This window comes from Mchenga conophoros, linkage group LG20 (assembly GCF_057382185.1).
Source record: "Mchenga conophoros isolate Kocher_MC1m ecotype Shallow Benthic linkage group LG20, M_conophoros_male_GT1.1, whole genome shotgun sequence".
In the NCBI taxonomy this organism is placed as follows: Eukaryota; Metazoa; Chordata; class Actinopteri; order Cichliformes; family Cichlidae; genus Mchenga; species Mchenga conophoros.
Window position 1 is genome coordinate 31932021 of NC_140545.1, and position 17935 is coordinate 31949955.

Consider the following 17935-nt stretch of genomic DNA (forward strand, 5'->3'; position numbering starts at 1 on the left):
TAAGGCTAAGACTTTCTGAAGAACAAGCACGTCACTGTTTGACCGCGCCTACTTCCGAGAAGGAGACGCAGCCCACATTAAAACAAGCAGAAACCCGAAATAACCTTTCAGAGCAGGACTGTTAGCGGTCATCATTGTTGGCGTTCAGACGTAAGGTATGGTGTCGTTTGTTTTAACCGTCCGTAACAACCGAAAAAACAAAAACAAAGCGTCGACCCCATAACAGTGCTATATTATTGTATTTATCCGTCGTTGCTGCTAAGTTAGCTAACAATTAGCTAGCTAACGCAGCCGAAGGCGATTTAACAGTTTATGGATTTTGACCAAATTGCAGACATTCAGATGGAATCAGCATTTTTTTTAATCTTTCAGTGACATCTTCTTAACCCCCTGTAAGCTAAATTACGCGATTATTAATGTGCTGTGTTACCACTCACGGTATCTTTGGCTCCAGGAAGACCGAGAGTAGCATACGTGACCTGCGAGAATTCACGGCCATTTTTTTCCCCGTACCTACCTGTCATTTAGTTTAACAAATGTTGATCGGCCAGCCGAAGCTATCGTGGCCTTCAAGTTGTATAATATGGAAAGACTTTAGGTTTGTTTTCTGCCGCGACAAAGGGAGAGGGGAGGCAGTATTTTCAAATATTTCATTTTTAAAACCTAAACTTGGTTACTGTTAAGGTTTTGGTTTAGCGAAATATATAAACATTACCGAAGACCGAATGTTTGCACCTGCTACCTTCCGCTAGTTAATGTGTTAGCAGTGACAGACCTGATTCAATGGAGAGCCTTGTTAGTACCAGCTATCATGACCAAGTAATATCTCTGATTGTCTTTCTTGTGTTTGCCTTTGTTTTGTACCAGAAAGGGCTCTTGGTTTTAGTTAACCTGTCAGATCTGTCATGGGTATTACTGCATTCCTTCTGCTGAGCAGTCTTGGCTTTCTGGCAATTACTGCTCAAGGTGAGTGCAGTCCGGATTAGCTTGAGACACGGTAAACACAGCATGGTGTTTTTCTTGGGTTACCCTGTTCTTAAAATTATGTTCTCTCTTTTTTGTCTGTATGTTTTTTCTTTTTTTCTTTTCCCATGTACAGCTCAAAACTGTCCCAGACCTCCTAAAGGAGAAAATATGGATTTAAAGGGCAATGACATTCTTCTAACTAGTTTTCCAGATGGGACCACAGTTACTTTTGCCTGTAACACTGGATATGAGTCTGCAGGAGGGTCCCCACGTATTACTTGTACTGCTGGAAGTTGGAGCTCTCTGGGGTTGAAATGCCAACGTGAATATTAAAACTTGATTTGATATTCAAATTCCTTATTGCAGCTGCATTTCACAGCCAGTTTAAGCACATAAACATGTTACATAAATAGTAGACTATATTTGTTGAGATTACACATAATGTTATAAAAACAAGTTCCAATATAACCTTCTTTTTCTTGTTTCAGGGAGGAACTGTGGCCCTGTGGGGGAAGTTGAAAATGGACAGATTGAATATCGTCCTGGGTCTGAATTTGGTGATAAAGCAGTGCTCATTTGTAACCCCGGGTTAGTAATCAGAATCAGAATACTTTATTGATCCCTGGGGGAAATTATTTTTTGTTACAGTGCTCCATTATAAACCAACATTAAGACAAGACAGACAATATGCTAACTAAGAATAGTACTATATATATGCTTTTTGGTAATCTCAGTCTCTCACTGAACGTGCTCCTGTGACTGACCAGCATGTCATGGAGTGGGTGGGAGGTGTTATCCAACATTGTCTTTATCTTGGACAGCATCCGCCTCTCCGACACCACCTTGAGGGAGTCCAGCTCCATCCCCACAACATTGCTGGCCTTACGGATTAGTTTATTGAGTCTGTTGGCATCTGCGACCCTCAGCCTGCTCCCAAATGCTCCCAAAATACAATGCTAGCTCTAATAAACAGTGTTTAGATAATTAGTTTTTAGATTGAATTTAGTAGTAGCATATTAAATCACTAAAATGTTGCAATTCCGTGTCTTAAAAAAACAAAAACTTGCTGTTCTGTGTCATGTGAAATCAAATCTCTAAACCAACCTTTTCCCCTCGAATCAGTCATATGCCAGTTGGTGGAGGAGAACTCACTTGTGGAATCCAAGGGTGGATGGGCAGGTTGCCTGTTTGTGAAGGTTGGTTGTCTTGTCGTAACACAAGTCACACCCCTGATTAAAAGCTCACTGCTTGTTTTCATTCTGATAGATTTGTATTTTTATTTTCCAGTGACACAATGTGAATCACCACCTGTTGTACAGGATGGCACTTTCACTCCAATTAAAGAACTCTATGAATATAAAGACGTTATAGTGTACACCTGTAAAAGCGGCTATACACGTAATGGATCAAGACAGTTGGATTGTTCGGATGATGGAACATTCAAGCCTGAGCCTCCAAAATGTATCAGTAAGTGTTTTGAATTTTTTTTCAATAATTTGTTTTGTTTTTCTTGTGTAGTATAAATTAGGCTAATACATATTATGGAAAGATCATTTTTGACAACTGCACTAATGTCTTTCTTTCCCTGTAGAGGTTGAATGTGGGGAACCAGAGATTTCGTTTGGACAGTGGAGTAGCGGTGCTCGGCCTCCATATGGATACTCGTCTACAGTCACATTACAGTGTAACACTGGATACAAAATGATTGGATCCGCGACTGTGATGTGTGAGCTAAATAGTCAGTGGTCGCCTGGACTTCCTCGGTGTATTCGTAAGTCAAAAATTAAAATATCTATTTGCATGTACTGAGTTCAATCGGATCATCTCTTTGCTCTAAGTGCAACTTCACCTGCAATTCTGAGCATAACTCCTCCTAATGATCATTTTTGATAAATGCTGAATGGCAGTTTACCTCTCCTATGAGGTTTCTTTTGAATCTCGTCATATGCTAGCAAAACATGTTGGTTGCAAGGTGTTATAATTCAAGCTTTTAGTTACCTGCTCAAAGCTGGAGCTTGCTGACTTGTGCTGTCTTTCTTTTCCTCATTCATTCAATGCATGGATTTTGGCAGCTAACTCTTGATTTCTTGCATTATTATATTTCAATAATGTAAAGAAAATATCCAGTTACATGATTAAATTAAAGCATTTACGAAAGATTATTCTTTCCATTTCAGATCATTGCTCAGCATTTTTTAAAAGAAATAATCAGTAACATACATAAAGCTAATATTATGCATGAACTGTTCCTGTTGGGAAAATTTTATTCAACTTTTCCAGTTTGTAACTGATACCCTGGCTTTGGGTAATGACCACATGATTTACTAGGGATGCACTGATCTGATTTGTGGATATTGGTTCAATTGGCATCTAGTGGCAGAACTATTATAGCATGAAGGATGATCACCTAATCAAAGCCACAGCAGTTTAGAGGCATATCATGCCAGCTTCACCAATTGCTTTTCTTTGTATGCTTTCAAAGTGCAAAGTTGCTGAAAGTGAACTGAGAAGATCGGACTGTTTTGCTCGATTGTTTTTACGCTCTGTTTGGTATCATATGAATTAAGAGCCAGAGGGACATTGGTTTGGTTTGACACACACAAAAAAAAAAGATGGAGATATATATTGAACCGTTCAATACAGTGCTTTCGGTTCGGTACGCATATGTATCGAACAATACAAAATATTAAATTTATTTTATCAACTTTCCTTCTGACGGTGCTGTCTGTGTTGAGCGCTCAGTGGATCTGCGCTCGACAGTAGTTGCAGGAGGTGAGCTGGCTTCAAACAAATGATGAAAGCACAGAGATGTGGTGCAGAATGTGCCGTGAAAATTTAGTAAATGACAAATTAAAAAGGCATGAACATTTTTTTTGTATCGAAAAAATATCGAACCGCGACACCAAAGTATCGAACCGAACCGTGAATTTTGTGTATCGTTGCACCCCTAATACCTATCTCACCAAATACCTAGAGTTACTCTGTATCAGATCTCAACTGGTAAAAGCATGATGAGTGCTCCCTCTATTAAGTGTGTCCAATACTAGCTTTGAATTAAAAAGTAGGGTTGGATTTAAAAAAAAAAAAAAAAAAGATTTTCCCTTTTCAAAATAATTTAAGTTTGAATAATGTGATATCTATTCACTGAATCAATTTTTAAATATAAATTTATTTTTTCAGAAATGCCAGAATCTCAGGTTAAAGCTCACAAAATTATTTCAACAACTGACAAACAGTTAAAACAACAAATGAGGGCAGGTAAAACTTAACTCAACCAGCAGCAAAAGAAGATCCAAACGACGTTTCATGTTTGAAAAACATCATCATGAATTCTCTCTTACTTTTGCTGTTTTGCTTCCACCATGATAAAATCACACTTACTGCACAGCTCTCTCTCCTTGTGTACTTTAAGACCAGTTTCCCATCAAAAATCTGTTTTCTCCAGTTTTTTGCTGGCTTATTACGCACTTGTCTACTGTTGTGTACAGTGCTGCTGGCCGCTGTCTTTTGTTTTTCAAAAATTACCTCCAACAAGAGAGCCTAATTTCTGTTCTTCAATACTGACGAAATGTAAACTTTTACAAATGATGCCAAATCGTAAAACACGTACCAGTATTTTTAATAAAACCTCTGTAACTTTGCTCTGCTTCAATTCAGCAGCATCAGGTAATGTTAATCTGCTGATTCATGGTTTTCTTCCGTTTTTGATCTACTGCAGAATATTTTTAAGGAGGTTATCTGCTATGAAGTGCCAGGCCAGGAAAATCTCCTTCATATTTTTGTGTTTTATCCTCTGTTACTTTAACACAAAGGCATCTGCTTTGATGCTTACACCTCTGATGAAATCTCATAAGTGTCAGTTTTGTTTTTATACAGAGATATAAAAGTATGGATATGTAATGATAAATGATCAGAAGTATAATATTTCTGACTGTGTCAAAATTGAATCAAATCAGAACCTTGCGAATCAGAATCAAATCAGTTATAGAAATTGAAATCGATATCCAACCCTATTTAAAAAGCTGTATTTGTCACTTTGGGGACAACACCAGGAACCATTCTTATCTATAAGGGAACATCCAGTTCAGGTTAAACATTGCTTCTGTAATTTTGTGAAATAAAATCTGCCCAGTAAATGTTTTTAGTATTTGATTCTTAATCCTAAGCCTCTTTTAATTTATTGCTGTATTTATAATAAATGGCATATCAGTTTATCTGATGTGTTTGAGAGTCCAAACAGGGAAAGCATTGATTTCATTGGAACTTTTAACTCACTTGGTTAGGAATAGTTTTACTTCCTACAAACACAAGGTCTTGTCATGTCAAGCTTGAAATATCTATAAAGCTGCGGTTGCTTGCATGTTTCCATTGTGTTGTTTTAGCTACCTAGCTGTCCTCCTAGAACATCAACACGCTGCTGCTGTAAACAATGCAGACTTAAACTGAATGATCTTTAGCAATAGCCTAAAAATTGCCAAACTGTAGTTTGGCAATTGATCAGCTTGTTGTCGCAGATATGCAATCAAAAACTATTCCAGGCTTTTGAGTGAGGATCAGACCGATGTCCCAGTCAAATAGTTACATCTCTAGTTGGGATTTTACACATCCCTGCTGACTGACTTTTTGTTCCTGCAGCAAACCCCACAACAACTACCACAACAACTACCACTACAACCACTACTAACCCTTCTACCCCAAAGAAACCAACAGGTACAGTTCAATTTAAAGCTCGTAAAGTTCTCAAAATCCAGCTTTCCTCCCTTTTAGCTAGGTTGGGTATTTAATTTCTGCAAAGAGCGCATGAAGTTCTGGGACTACTATTGCCAAACCCTGCTTTATGCCTTATAAGTTTCCACAGCAGATCATAATACAAACCATCTTACCTTTGCTTCTCTTGCTTTGTCTCCAAACCATTTTTTTTTTTTAATGTAAATCTGTTGACATAGATTATTCTGTTTATTTCTCAAACTTTGCAGCAGTTTCCATGTGTTCCCAATATCTTGACATTGTTTGAACATGTTTTTTTGGAAATGTGCATAAACTGCTATATTGTCAACAGTTCAAGGATGTGAAGATCCCCGAAAGAGAAGTGCTGAGGTGACTGTGAGCCCTCAACCTCCATATAGACATGGGGTTAAAGTGACTCTCGGCTGCTCATCTGGATACAAGCTAAATGGACCAGATACCCAGACATGTGAAAATAATGGTCTGTGGTCACCAGGAATTCCAGAATGTACACGTAAGTCAGTTGTTAATTATAAACATTTATGTTTTCAGCTTTATCATATAATACTCTACATGGTAAAAAAAAGTGTGTGTGTGTGTGTGTGTGTGTGTGTTCTCAATGTCAGTTTCATATCCTGAAAGTACAGTGGGGCAAAAAAGTATTTAGTCAGCCACCGATTGTGCAAGTTCCCCCACTTAAAATGATGACAGAGGTCAGTAATTTGCACCAGAGGTACACTTCAACTATGAGAGACAGAATGTGAAAAAAAATCCATGAATTCACATGGTAGGATTTGTAAAGAATTTATTCGTAAATCAGGGTGGAAAATAAGTATTTGGTCACCTCAAACAAGGAAAATCTCTGGCTCTCACAGACCTGTAACATCTTCTGTAAGAAGCTTTTCTGTCCCCCACTCGTTACCTGTATGAATGGCACCTGTTTGAACTCATCATCTGTATAAAAGACACCTGTCCACAGCCTCAAACAGTCAGACTCCAAACTCCGCCATGGCCAAGACCAAAGAGCTTTCGAAGGACACCAGGAAAAGTATTGTAGACCTGCACCAGACTGGGAAGAGTGAATCTACAATAGGCAAGCAGCTTGGTGTGAAAAAATCAACTGTGGGAGCAATCATCAGAAAATGGAAGACATACAAGACCACTGATAATCTCCCTCGATCTGGGGCTCCACGCAAGATCTCATCCCGTGGGGTCGAAATGATCATGAGAACGGTGAGCAAAGATCCCAGAACCACACGGGGGGACCTGGTGAATGAGCTGCAGAGAGCTGGGACCAAAGTAACAAAGGTCACCATCAGTAACACACTACAACGGCAGGGAATCAAATCCCGCAGTGCCAGACGTGTTCCGCTGCTGAAGCCAGTGCATGTCCAGGCCCGTCTGAAGTTTGCCAGAGAGCACATGGATGATACAGCAGAGGATTGGGAGAATGTCATGTGGTCAGATGAAACCAAAGTAGAACTTTTTGGTATAAACTCAACTCGTCGTGTTTGGAGGACGAAGAATACTGAGTTGCATCCCAAGAACACCATACCTACTGTGAAGCATGGGGGTGGAAACATCATGCTATGGGGCTGTTTTTCTGCAAAGGGGACAGGACGACTGATCCGTGTTAAGGACAGAATGAATGGGGCCATGTATCGCGAGATTTTGAGCCAAAACCTCCTTCCATCAGTGAGAACTTTGAAGATGAAACGAGGCTGGGTCTTCCAACATGACAATGATCCAAAACACACCGCCCGGGCAACAAAGGAGTGGCTCCGTAAGAAGCATTTGAAAGTCCTGGAGTGGCCTAGCCAGTCTCCAGACCTCAACCCCATAGAAAATCTGTGGCGGGAGTTGAAAGTCCGTGTTGCTCGGCGACAGCCCCAAAACATCACTGCTCTCGAGAAGATCTGCATGGAGGAATGGGCCAAAATACCAGCTACTGTGTGTGCAAACCTGGTAAAGACCTATAGTAAACGTTTGACCTCTGTTATTGCCAACAAAGGTTATGTTACAAAGTATTGAGTTGTATTTTTGTTATTGACCAAATACTTATTTTCCACCCTAATTTACGAATAAATTCTTTACAAATCCTACCATGTGGATTCATGGATTTTTTTTTTTTTTTTTTTTTTTTTTTTCACATTCTGTCTCTCACAGTTGAAGTGTACCTCTGGTGCAAATTACTGACAATCGGTGGCTGATTAAATACTTTTTTGCCCCACTGTAGATGTAATAAAAAATTTAAAGAAACAATTTTAAAGTATACTTTTGATGAACCAGAAGGATGCAGTTCACAGGGATTGAAAGAGATTTTTCAGTGTGCTCATGGGTCAGTTGTATAATCAGTTTAGGAATTTTGCTGTCTCTTCCTTTGGTTTTAATTGGTCTTTGTCTTTTTTTACCTTAACCTCCAGTGGACAATGGAAATGGCAGTTCTAAAGGTTTAGTCATTGGCATTGTGGGTAAGTTTGAAATTCATCTTTTTATAGTAGATCATGAATGTAAAAACATGAGGTTGACCCAAAAAGATCATGTTTATATTTCAGCATGCTTATCATATTTTTTATGATACACATTCAGAACATACCCGTAATAAGTATTAAATGGCAGTACTTTAATGTAATATAGTCTTTTTTTTCCTTTCTTTTATTTAATATTAGGGTTTTTTGTTTGTTCGCTTTTATTTACCTTGACTGTACATTAAAAAAAAAAATATAAAATATTGGTTGGCCATTGGGTCAACTTGTTGGTTACACTAATTATTATATAGTGTTATCAATCCGGTCTTTAAGTCTGACGTCATTAGCCATGTCTGGGCTCTGGAATCTGATCTAAATTCTTTCATCTGTAATTAAATGATCACTGTGGCTGCTCTGCCAGGTGTAACAATTAAGTTTAACACCCAGGCATCCGTGAAAACATAATTTTTGATATTTAACAGAGTTAGAAGTTAGCAGGGAGTGAGCTTGCTAGCTTCCATCTAAATATAATATACCATGTTCTGACTGAGAGATTTATGAAACAAATTCAAACGTACAGCTCTGTTATCACTTCCGACATAAATGAAGATGGAAAGTTACTGAAGTTTGGCTAGCTGTATATAATGATGTGCTATGTGATTGCTAGGACTACACAGCTATGTTAGCATAAAATAAACAGTAAAGCTGGAGGGCGAATGCTAATGAACGGAGGACTTTTTCTCCACTCGATAAAAGTTAATGTGAGGGTTCCCAATGGTTAGGGGCAAATGCACTCGGACGGCAGGATACTGTAAACGGACCAAACGTCTGTCAGGAGAACCACAGAGATAATCCATTCATAATACGAGGTTAGTCATTAATATACTGCTGCATGGGCTGGGCTGTAGTTAAATCGTAAGGGTTTAAAAACTGAACTTTAAAATGATTAGCGATAATAAAAACTGAGAGAAGCCAACAGTGATCACTGACTGTTTTTAGGGGGTTGGGATTAAATAGAACAAGATACAAAGCATTAGAACATGTTAAAAACACCACAGCCTTATTAAATGCAGACTACTTTGGGAACGGAAGCAGGATTCATCATGTCATCACTTAAAGACCAGATATACAATGGTGGTAAACCATTAAGTGTAGGATGTCCTGCAGCTGCAGCAAATGGAAAGTTAAACAAGACGCAAAAGTTTTAAAGTAAAAACGGATGATAGCTCTGTAAACCAGTGTGGTTCTGCACTAATGTGATTTATAATAACTGTAGTTATGCCACACTAGTGGCCTATTACTTGCGTTAACAACTATAATATGTTCTGCACAGTCCAAAGTGGCTCATATTTCAGTAAAATTGGAAATAACAGAAGAATATAGTCTCTCTTTAAAAAAATAAAAAAAAATAACGAGAATTCTTTAACTTGGTTTGTTTCATTGACTGTCTTCTCACTTGAAGACTATTTGCCTGGTCTGATTTTGTTTTGCCCCTTCTTTTGTTAAATACTACTCAAATATTTTGCCAGGATTATCCTCCTTTAAAATTGTATCATCAGCGTAGCAGTCTCCCATATTCTTGTTTAATTATTACTTACTTTTGTGGCCATACTGACATCTAATAGGTTGTCCAGTCAATAAGCTTTTTTTTTATTTTTATTTTTTTATTTTCTTCAATTTTTTATTTTCGCATTAATTTCCCCCCCTCTCCCCCATAAAAGTTGCCATCGGAGCCCTGGCCGGCGGCTTTGGAGGCTTTATGTGGTACAAGAAAAACAGCAAAAAGGGAAAGCGGTAAAATTGTGTTTTATTAAACTTTGCTGACTAACCCTCGAAAAAGCTTTGTCCTTTGTGTTGTTTGCTTCTCAGGCTACCCATTAGTTTTCCAGCTTTTCTTTCTATCCAAGCTTTCTATAATCTTAGTGTTGCATGCTGAAACTTTGTGCTTTTTGTAAGGCTTCCTGGATAATGAATTTCTCTACTACAGTGTCATTTTATGTAGCATGTAGTGTTTTAAAATATTGAATGATGAGGTGAGTAGTGGTTTAAATTGTGTTGTTACATACAATATTTTATACATGTTGATTCACTGCTGTGAATGCCATGACAGGAATTTTGTTTCATTTGCATTAGCTTATGGCTTATGTACCACAGCTAATTCTTAAATTTTAAGGCTGTGAATATGGTCAAAGAAATACATCTGATTTGTAATATTTTAAAGAGAAGAAAACTTTTTATTGACTAAATTTATCTGTAAAATAGGAAGTGTGTGTGTCATACCAGTGACACATTTCCAGAGAAGTGTTGTATGAAATTCGGTGGCTTTCCTGTTGTGGACTTCAGTCTTACACTTAGGTGTTTCTCCTTGATTGCTTGGGAGGGTGAAGAAGTGGAAGTGGTGTCAACAGTGGAGTTTTATTTAGTACTGCCTTGTCATTTTACATAGATTACTACTTGTAGGTATTCTCATATTATATATTTACTGAAACTGAATAAGTCTTTCAGTTAAGTAATGATGTCATCATTTTGCCAGTCTCTGCTGTGTGTGCGTGTGTGCGCACGTGCGTGTGGGCGGGCGGTAGAAATGTGTGGTAGAAAGGGACTTGGCAAAGGGTATCAGGAGGTGAAGTAGACACGCATACATATAGTGAAATCTATAGTGGAGGAAAGACCTTGCTCAAATAGTGCTGACATCAAAACACAGTAGTCTCTCTTTGCATTGAAATGGGGCATAGTAGGAACTTAAACACTTATTTTTGGGGGAAATGCAATACTTCATATGAAGTTGTATTCAAATATTTATCATGTATTGGGGATGCACAGCGTTCAATTTGCTTTTAGGATCCATAATGTCTGCCATGAACTTGTAAAAATGAGGAGATTGTTAGTCAGTAAATGTTGTGGATGTTTTTGGTTTTTTTTTTTTTGTTGTTGTTTTTTAAATAAATGTGACAAGGGAGCATTTGGTGGTGGCATAATTATATCCTGCTGCACAATCTTATCACTCTTTGTATTTATAAGAGAAATATAAAGAGCCCAAATAGTATGTAGGCATTGTTTACATAGTATATTGTAATCTCTTTAGTTGCATGAAAGATTTTAATTACATTTTGGAACATTGATATTAATTCACTTTTTATTTTAGCTTTAATTTGAGTCTTTAAAAAAAGCCAAATGGGTTGTTATTGATAAAAATTTATTTATCTGCTGACAGGAATGAACAGGTAATATTTTGTATCTCATCAAACAAATTTGGCTGTTTTGACTATAAGAGGTGAAAGAGTAGCTGCCGGCACGGGTGCTGCTTGTGTGGGGTGGTCCTTGTGGATGAGTGGTATGTAGGCATGTGGTGGTTTCTGTGGACTTCTTCATTCCATGTAGCTTTCTGTTTGCCTGTTGTACATAATCAATAATGTTGACCAGTCATTACTGGATTACAGCGCTCGAAGAGGCAATACTGACAAAGATGCTACAAATGTTGGAGAGGAAGTACTGTAGCACTCTCGGTAAGATGATGGATCTTGAAGAACACTTGAGCTAATTTAAGTAAAACAAACAAAAACGAGATTAATGTGATAATGTAGATATACACGTCATATAATTTCACTCATGTCCATAATGTATGTTCAGTGATGGTCTTTTTTTCTTTTTCTACCTTGGCTGAACTTGTGAAACAACTGTTTTAGTACTCAAACATTTTTTTCCCCTTTCTCTACAGGTTTGCTGGGGGTTTTAGACTTTTCAAAAAAGTATATAATTACTCTTATTTTTTTACTGAATTTTATTTATTTTTTCAGTAAGCATGACAGCCTGGATATTCCACAACTACTTGCTGTGAAAACCGCTTCCTAAGAAGAATGCCAAAGGACCAGTCTTTGAATGTACATGCCCTCTGTGTACATGCATTTGCCCGAAGTTTCTGAGCACCTCTCTTAAAATTGGATTCCGAAGACCAAGAAACATCAGTGGATTGGGACATGTTATGCTTCGAGTGGCTTTTTGTTTTCTGATCATAACAAAGAAACTGATAAATATTTAGCAGAGAAGCTTCAATTCTATGTTGAATTTATCTGTTGCACTGTAGTAAAGGAACACAGCTTGACTATTGTAGCTCATTTACAGATGGTCTAAAATGAGCAAAATTGGCACACAATGTCTGTAACTACTCTTGTGAATTTCATAAATGTTAACCCAGTTGTTGGGTTTCCAAACCTGCCTGCAGTGTTTAGTCTTAAATAATGTCAGCACCTTGTTTTTTTTTTTTTTTTTTTTTGTTTGTTTTTTTTAATTTGCCAATGTAAGTTTGAGGATATGTGAAGACACTTCAATCATCCAGGAAAGGAAATCCCAAAAAGTTGTTTCGGTTCATCTGGACTCGTCTTTAGTCTCAACTGACTGCAGGTTTCCCAGATCTTACAAACCTAAAGTCAGCTGGGACTGAAGAAGTGAATGAAATGTTTCTCCCACTGGACATGCTACGATGAACAGAAACAACTTTTTGGGATTGAGTTTCAAGGTTTCATTGACAAGGGGGAGGGAAAAAAAAAGTCATAAACTTGTATTTTATGTCTTTTTGTTTTGTTTTTTAAATTGTCTTTTGACTACTTGCTGTTCAGGACATGAAGATGAATATTTTGAGTATTAGCTCAATTGCCTTGCTTAATATTTATTATTAAAATAAAAGAATCTGATTTTTAAGTTGGAACAAAATTTATAATAAAATCAATGACAACATTGCTGTGTGCTAAGCTCCTCTTGATAATGTTAATGTACACACACACACACGCTTTTACAGATTTATAAATGGATTAATAAATTCTAAATAAGTAGATTGTTGCTACTCAACGATACAAAAGTATTGAACCGCCACTAATTTTTTCATATGTTGCATTTTTAAAATCTAAACATTCAAGTATGCTTGGAAATACAACATGTATTCAGTCTGTGCTTTTTGAAGAGCTTTTATTGCATGGTGGAACATAATGTGATGATACTTTGGGTTCAGAATTTTATCAGTTTTCCACACCACTCAATGAAATGCAGCTCCAAATTATGACAAAGCCTCCACCCTGTTTTACAAATGACTTGCAGTCACTCTACCTCTCTATTAACCACCTTTATACACATCAATAACAATATGAACCAAATATCTAAATTTGGATTCATCACTGTATTAGACCTTTTGTTAGTGATTTTCAGTTGAGTTCTTGTGTAATTTAGTGTTCCTCACACAGAATGGCTTCCTGACTGCCACCATTGCACTGAGACGATGGCTCGTCAATGAACAGCAGAGGCCTGACCCTTTTTTTGGTCCTCCAATTCTTCAGTTGTTTAAGGGTATATTGATATATCACGTTGTTGGGGCAGAAATGCTTTTTTTCCACCAGTCAAACTGTGTTAGCTCTGGTATGTTCCACAGATAAAACTGAAATGTGAACTTTTTTTTTTCCTGTGACAGGCTGCCTATTGAAAGAAAAATACCAATTTTGTCTTATGTGTTGGTACTACACTGGTTTTGATCTCTTGAGTTTCACCTCAAGGTGCCTCTTGTATACTTTGGATAATACGTCAGTTTTAAGTGGTTTAACAAATGAGAAAAGTATTTTCTATTTAATTATAAACATCCTAATTATGTCCTGGATTTTAACTATTTAACAATAAAAAAAAGAAACATCACAAAAAACAGTTAAGGTCATGAAAATTAATTGAGATTTAGGAATTCAATGATGCATCCACTGCGTCCCCTGACCCTTGTTTACTTGGTATTGGATCGATACCAAAATATGCAGTATTGCACACCACTACTCTAGAGTTCCAATGTTGTACCTTAGTATTTTAAAAGACTAAAATCTTAGTGTGGTCATTCTGAGAAACAAATTTTAAGTGGGAACACGATAACAGGACAATGATGAGGCACAGCTACAGACTGCAAGAAAAATGTCGAAAAGAAGCTTTCAGCTGTTATTCTGTCATGAGAATATAATCCTGCTTAGCTGTTGTGGAAACATCTTGACAATAAGGTATGTAAGAAGTGTCCATTAAAAAATTCCAACTTGTGGCTCCTTGCTTCAAGTTGTGAAATTTCTCATCAATAAATACCACAGCGTTGTTGTCTCAAAGCAAAACCATTTCTGGTTTGAACCTCCTGCTTATCTAATACTTTTTTTGTGTGAGGCTTTTAATGTTCTCCAATGTTGCAACATCCCACCGTGCTGACATTCTTTTGGTGTTTCCAAAGAAACTGTAAATGTGAATGGTTAGTCAGGTGGTGCAATAGTGAACTATCCAGGTTGCACACTCCCTCTCGTTTCTCTGTGACTAAACTGGATAAGCAGTTAAGAAAGTGGGTGGATGGAAGTTAAAGGTTTCATTCAAAATCTGGGATCTTCTGGGTGACCCAAAACTTTTGAGTTGTATACCCCGAAAGACTCTTAAAAAAAATAAAATAAACATATCAATGTCTATAGATTCTACAAAGGCCATTTAAAAAAAAACCAAAAAGCGGACCACTTCGTTGCAAAATCCTCCTCAAGGTAAGATGAGATCTGTCCTTCACTGTAACCGATTTCAAATGGTGCTAGAAACAGAAGCAGACTCTGAACACCGAAAGAAATCGGTCAACCTTGGAAAGAGGACAAAAAGCAGAAGCTGGCAAACGTCAGTGTAGACCAGAAGTTTGTAGTTCTGCGAGTGGTACTCCATCTTCCAGTGGTGACATTTCCATGTTGTACCTTTATCACCGGGCACTTCTTTTGACACCTCACAGCTGGTCATTGAAACTTATTTCCCGCCCCAAGAACACTGATTTCAAATGGTGCTAGATAGATGACAATACTCTAAGCCACCATCTGAAACCAGCTTCCAAAGGGGGAACCTCTGATGAAAGGCCGTCTTCTTTGGTGTAAAATTCAGCAGAATCTAGAACAGCCAGAAACATAAATTCAGTTTTAGTAGAAAACAGTGGAAAATAATAATTTAACATGGAAAAAGTTTACCAGCAGATGTTTTTTCTTTTCACTATGAATTGGATTTAATATGAGCAAGCACTATGCACAACTTTGATAAAGTGGATGCGAGGAATATTTCACTAGAGCTGAAATGAAAAGATGAATGAAAGAACAAAGAAGCGGCACTGAGGCTGCATCTGATACACACATAGCTTCATATCTGCGTGTTCTGTAATTAACACGGAGCATAGGACAGATACGCCAGATGTGAAGTTCTCGCTGATATGGGAGTAAGTTGGGAGACAGCCTAGATTTAGAAGTCTGCAACAATATTCTTATATTGCATTAAAAATTGTCATAAAGTTCAGACAAACTGGGATACTCAACACATCCTTTTAAGATGACTTATTTTCACTGACACTGGATTAATTACTCTAAGATGACATATTTTCATCTGGTACCTAAAATGTTATTTAATATAGAAACAGGAGTCACACTCAGGAGGCAATGCTCACAGAACAGTTGGTAGCTCTGTGAATATAATGCTCTGTTCGCAGAAGCGAATTATGCGTTAACTAAACACCCACAAGAAAATGACACAACATCCATGGCATTTAATCACAAAAGAGTCGCACACTGGATGTGGGAAAGTCGACTTCAGCAAGATCACGCTGAAAGGAGCATTCAGAGGCTGTGTCATGTTAAGTCTTGGATTTAGAGGCTTTAACTTTTGTAAATAGAACAGTTCATTTTTAAAACAATGCTACGTCGGTGTCTCATGCTAATTCATGCCAGTGAAACAGTAAAAGGCACCGTCTCATATCTTGTTTCTAAATGGAAGAAGATGACAGTCCAAGGCAAGCTGAGGGACGTTAAGCGTGATCAACTATATGATGGTTTTGCTCGGGTTTGTACACACAAAGTAAGTTCGATTTGCTGACCTTGTTCAGAAATCGGAGAGAAGGGAAGCAGATAAAGAGAGAGAGATGAAATGAAAAGCACTGAGAAAGCACCAGAACACCTCTCCGTCTCAATCTATTTCTCTCTAACACGCCCACGCGGCTGATCTGCTACTTGATCCAAGCTTCGTGGATGTGTGATGGGCCAAAAAAGAACAGATACACAGAAAATCCTGCCACTGTACTGTATGTCTTTAACATACGGGCTCACCTGCAGCTCTATGCAAACAGACCTTGACAAATCCTCTTCTCTCGGTTGCTCAAAAGAATAGAGAGGATGATTGTATGCTGCTCTCCAGCCACTAAAAGAGAAAAGCAGGGAAGTAGCAGTCAATCGCAGACAATGCGAGCTGTGACGCAGAAACACGGCTATGAGACACTGGGAGGGTGGGGCAGCGACAGGTAGTGGCCAGTTCACCGACTTTGTGCCTCAACAAAGTACATAACCACCCAATCCTTTCTACGATCCTTGTTCTTTTTCTATTTTTGCTCTCTGCATGCAAATGAAATGGATTTTGCTTTAAAACTGCGAAAACACTCTCTGCCCTAATTCCTCCATCTTTACAAAGACAACTCCCACAAATACTACTTAGTCTTTAAACTGATTAAAGACCAAATCAGGGAGCCCTAGCATGAGCCTCAAAATATCAACTTTGATTTTCACAATGGGAGGAAGGACAAAATCCCCACGGCATTTACGAGCCCTTATCAGGCTTCAGACTGACCAAGCAAAACCATTTTGTTTGTTTGTTGCGGTTGGTTGTGTGTGAGGAAGAATACGGCTATGTGTGCGAGTGTGTTTGCGTGGTAGCCACAGTGACGGCTCTGATCAGAGGGCCTGTCTGTCTGTAGGTGTCTGGTTCCTTCCCCTGGCTGCCTCGACCCAACCCTGTGAGCTTTCTTTTTCGGGTTGTTTGTTGCTTGTGTGCCACTGGACCTGTTGTGTAATGCTTATAAAAGATTTAAAGGGACAGGAGGCCTTCAGAGAGCAGTTATCGACAGATTCACAGTGGAACTGTGAAGCACCTCGCGAATAACGACGATAAATACCAGTCCTTACTTCTCTGGGATTAAAATGCTGGGAGAAAACTGCAGTGAAACATGCATGATAAGTAACATTATTGCTTAGAGCTGTACTTGTCAAAACAAGTATGATCGGTCAATTTTATGCAGTGAACAAATACACGGTATTTTTTGTATCTGACAATGCTACATTATGCCTTGTGTGGATGGACAGGGGGCACGACACACCACGACCCTTCTCAATATTTTTAACATAGCTGGAACTGAACCTTTAGTGGTGATGCTAGAAATCATGTTCTTCATAATCATCTTTACAAGGGGAACATTTTTAAAAAGCCGTGAGAGTAAAAAGCTTTTTACAGCATCAGCAGGTTTAGAATAGAGAGCGAGGCACAGACGCGACACTGACTCCAGAGGCAGGAGCTGCAATGCAGACCACTGAACAGCCACACGCGCTCTTGCATCACTTCAGAAATGTAGCATAGTGTGGACACTGGACTTCCAGCACAAAGGACCAGAAAACCGCTTTCCTCTGAGGATTTATATAATTGCTGAAGTTGCCATCTGCAGCATATAAGTACTCAGGTATCTGAGCGCCAGGGAGAGCGCTATGCACAAAATACTGATCAGCTCAGTCCATAGTAAACGACAAGGCCTCGTTTAACATTTTATTTCACAGGTCCTACAGTTTCCTTTGATTTTCAAGAAAGTAAAATATATGTCATTCTAAATGAGCAAGGTCCTGTAAGTGAATATGTAATGTGGTTTGAATACCCGAGGAAAAAAAAAAAGACATAATTCCTTTGATGTACCTCTAGTTCATAAATTCTAATTAAATCTGGTACAG

At 38.2% G+C, this 17935-nt stretch overlaps 1 protein-coding gene across 6 annotated transcripts; it reads left to right on the forward strand.

The window, feature by feature from the left end:
* The first annotated feature begins 2 nt into the window (after positions 1-2).
* On the forward strand, positions 3-12893 carry LOC146551178 (membrane cofactor protein-like). Of its 6 annotated transcripts, none has more exons than XM_085261094.1 (13): positions 3-155; positions 868-966; positions 1100-1288; positions 1455-1554; positions 2089-2162; positions 2254-2433; positions 2558-2737; positions 5602-5676; positions 6026-6205; positions 8115-8162; positions 9881-9953; positions 11600-11665; positions 11878-12893. In XM_085261094.1, exons 2-12 carry the CDS (start codon positions 906-908, stop codon positions 11655-11657), a joined length of 1218 nt encoding a protein of 405 aa, XP_085117220.1. In that variant the 5' UTR covers positions 3-155; positions 868-905; the 3' UTR covers positions 11658-11665; positions 11878-12893. The 6 variants fall into 6 exon arrangements, with proteins under 6 accessions (XP_085117220.1, XP_085117219.1, XP_085117218.1 ...); XM_085261093.1 differs by having other exon boundaries at positions 11957-12893; XM_085261092.1 differs by having other exon boundaries at positions 11600-12893.
* Positions 12894-17935: the final 5042 nt, after the last annotated feature.

Bases quoted from the DNA above. Each gene is read 5' to 3' on its own strand.
- LOC146551178 (XM_085261092.1), top strand. From the start codon at position 906: ATGGGTATTACTGCATTCCTTCTGCTGAGCAGTCTTGGCTTTCTGGCA. The intron at 1,555-2,088 runs GTTAGTAATCAG...CCCTCGAATCAG, and splicing joins GTGCTCATTTGTAACCCCGG to TCATATGCCAGTTGGTGGAG. The intron at 9,954-11,599 runs GTAAAATTGTGT...ACTGGATTACAG, and splicing joins AACAGCAAAAAGGGAAAGCG to CGCTCGAAGAGGCAATACTG.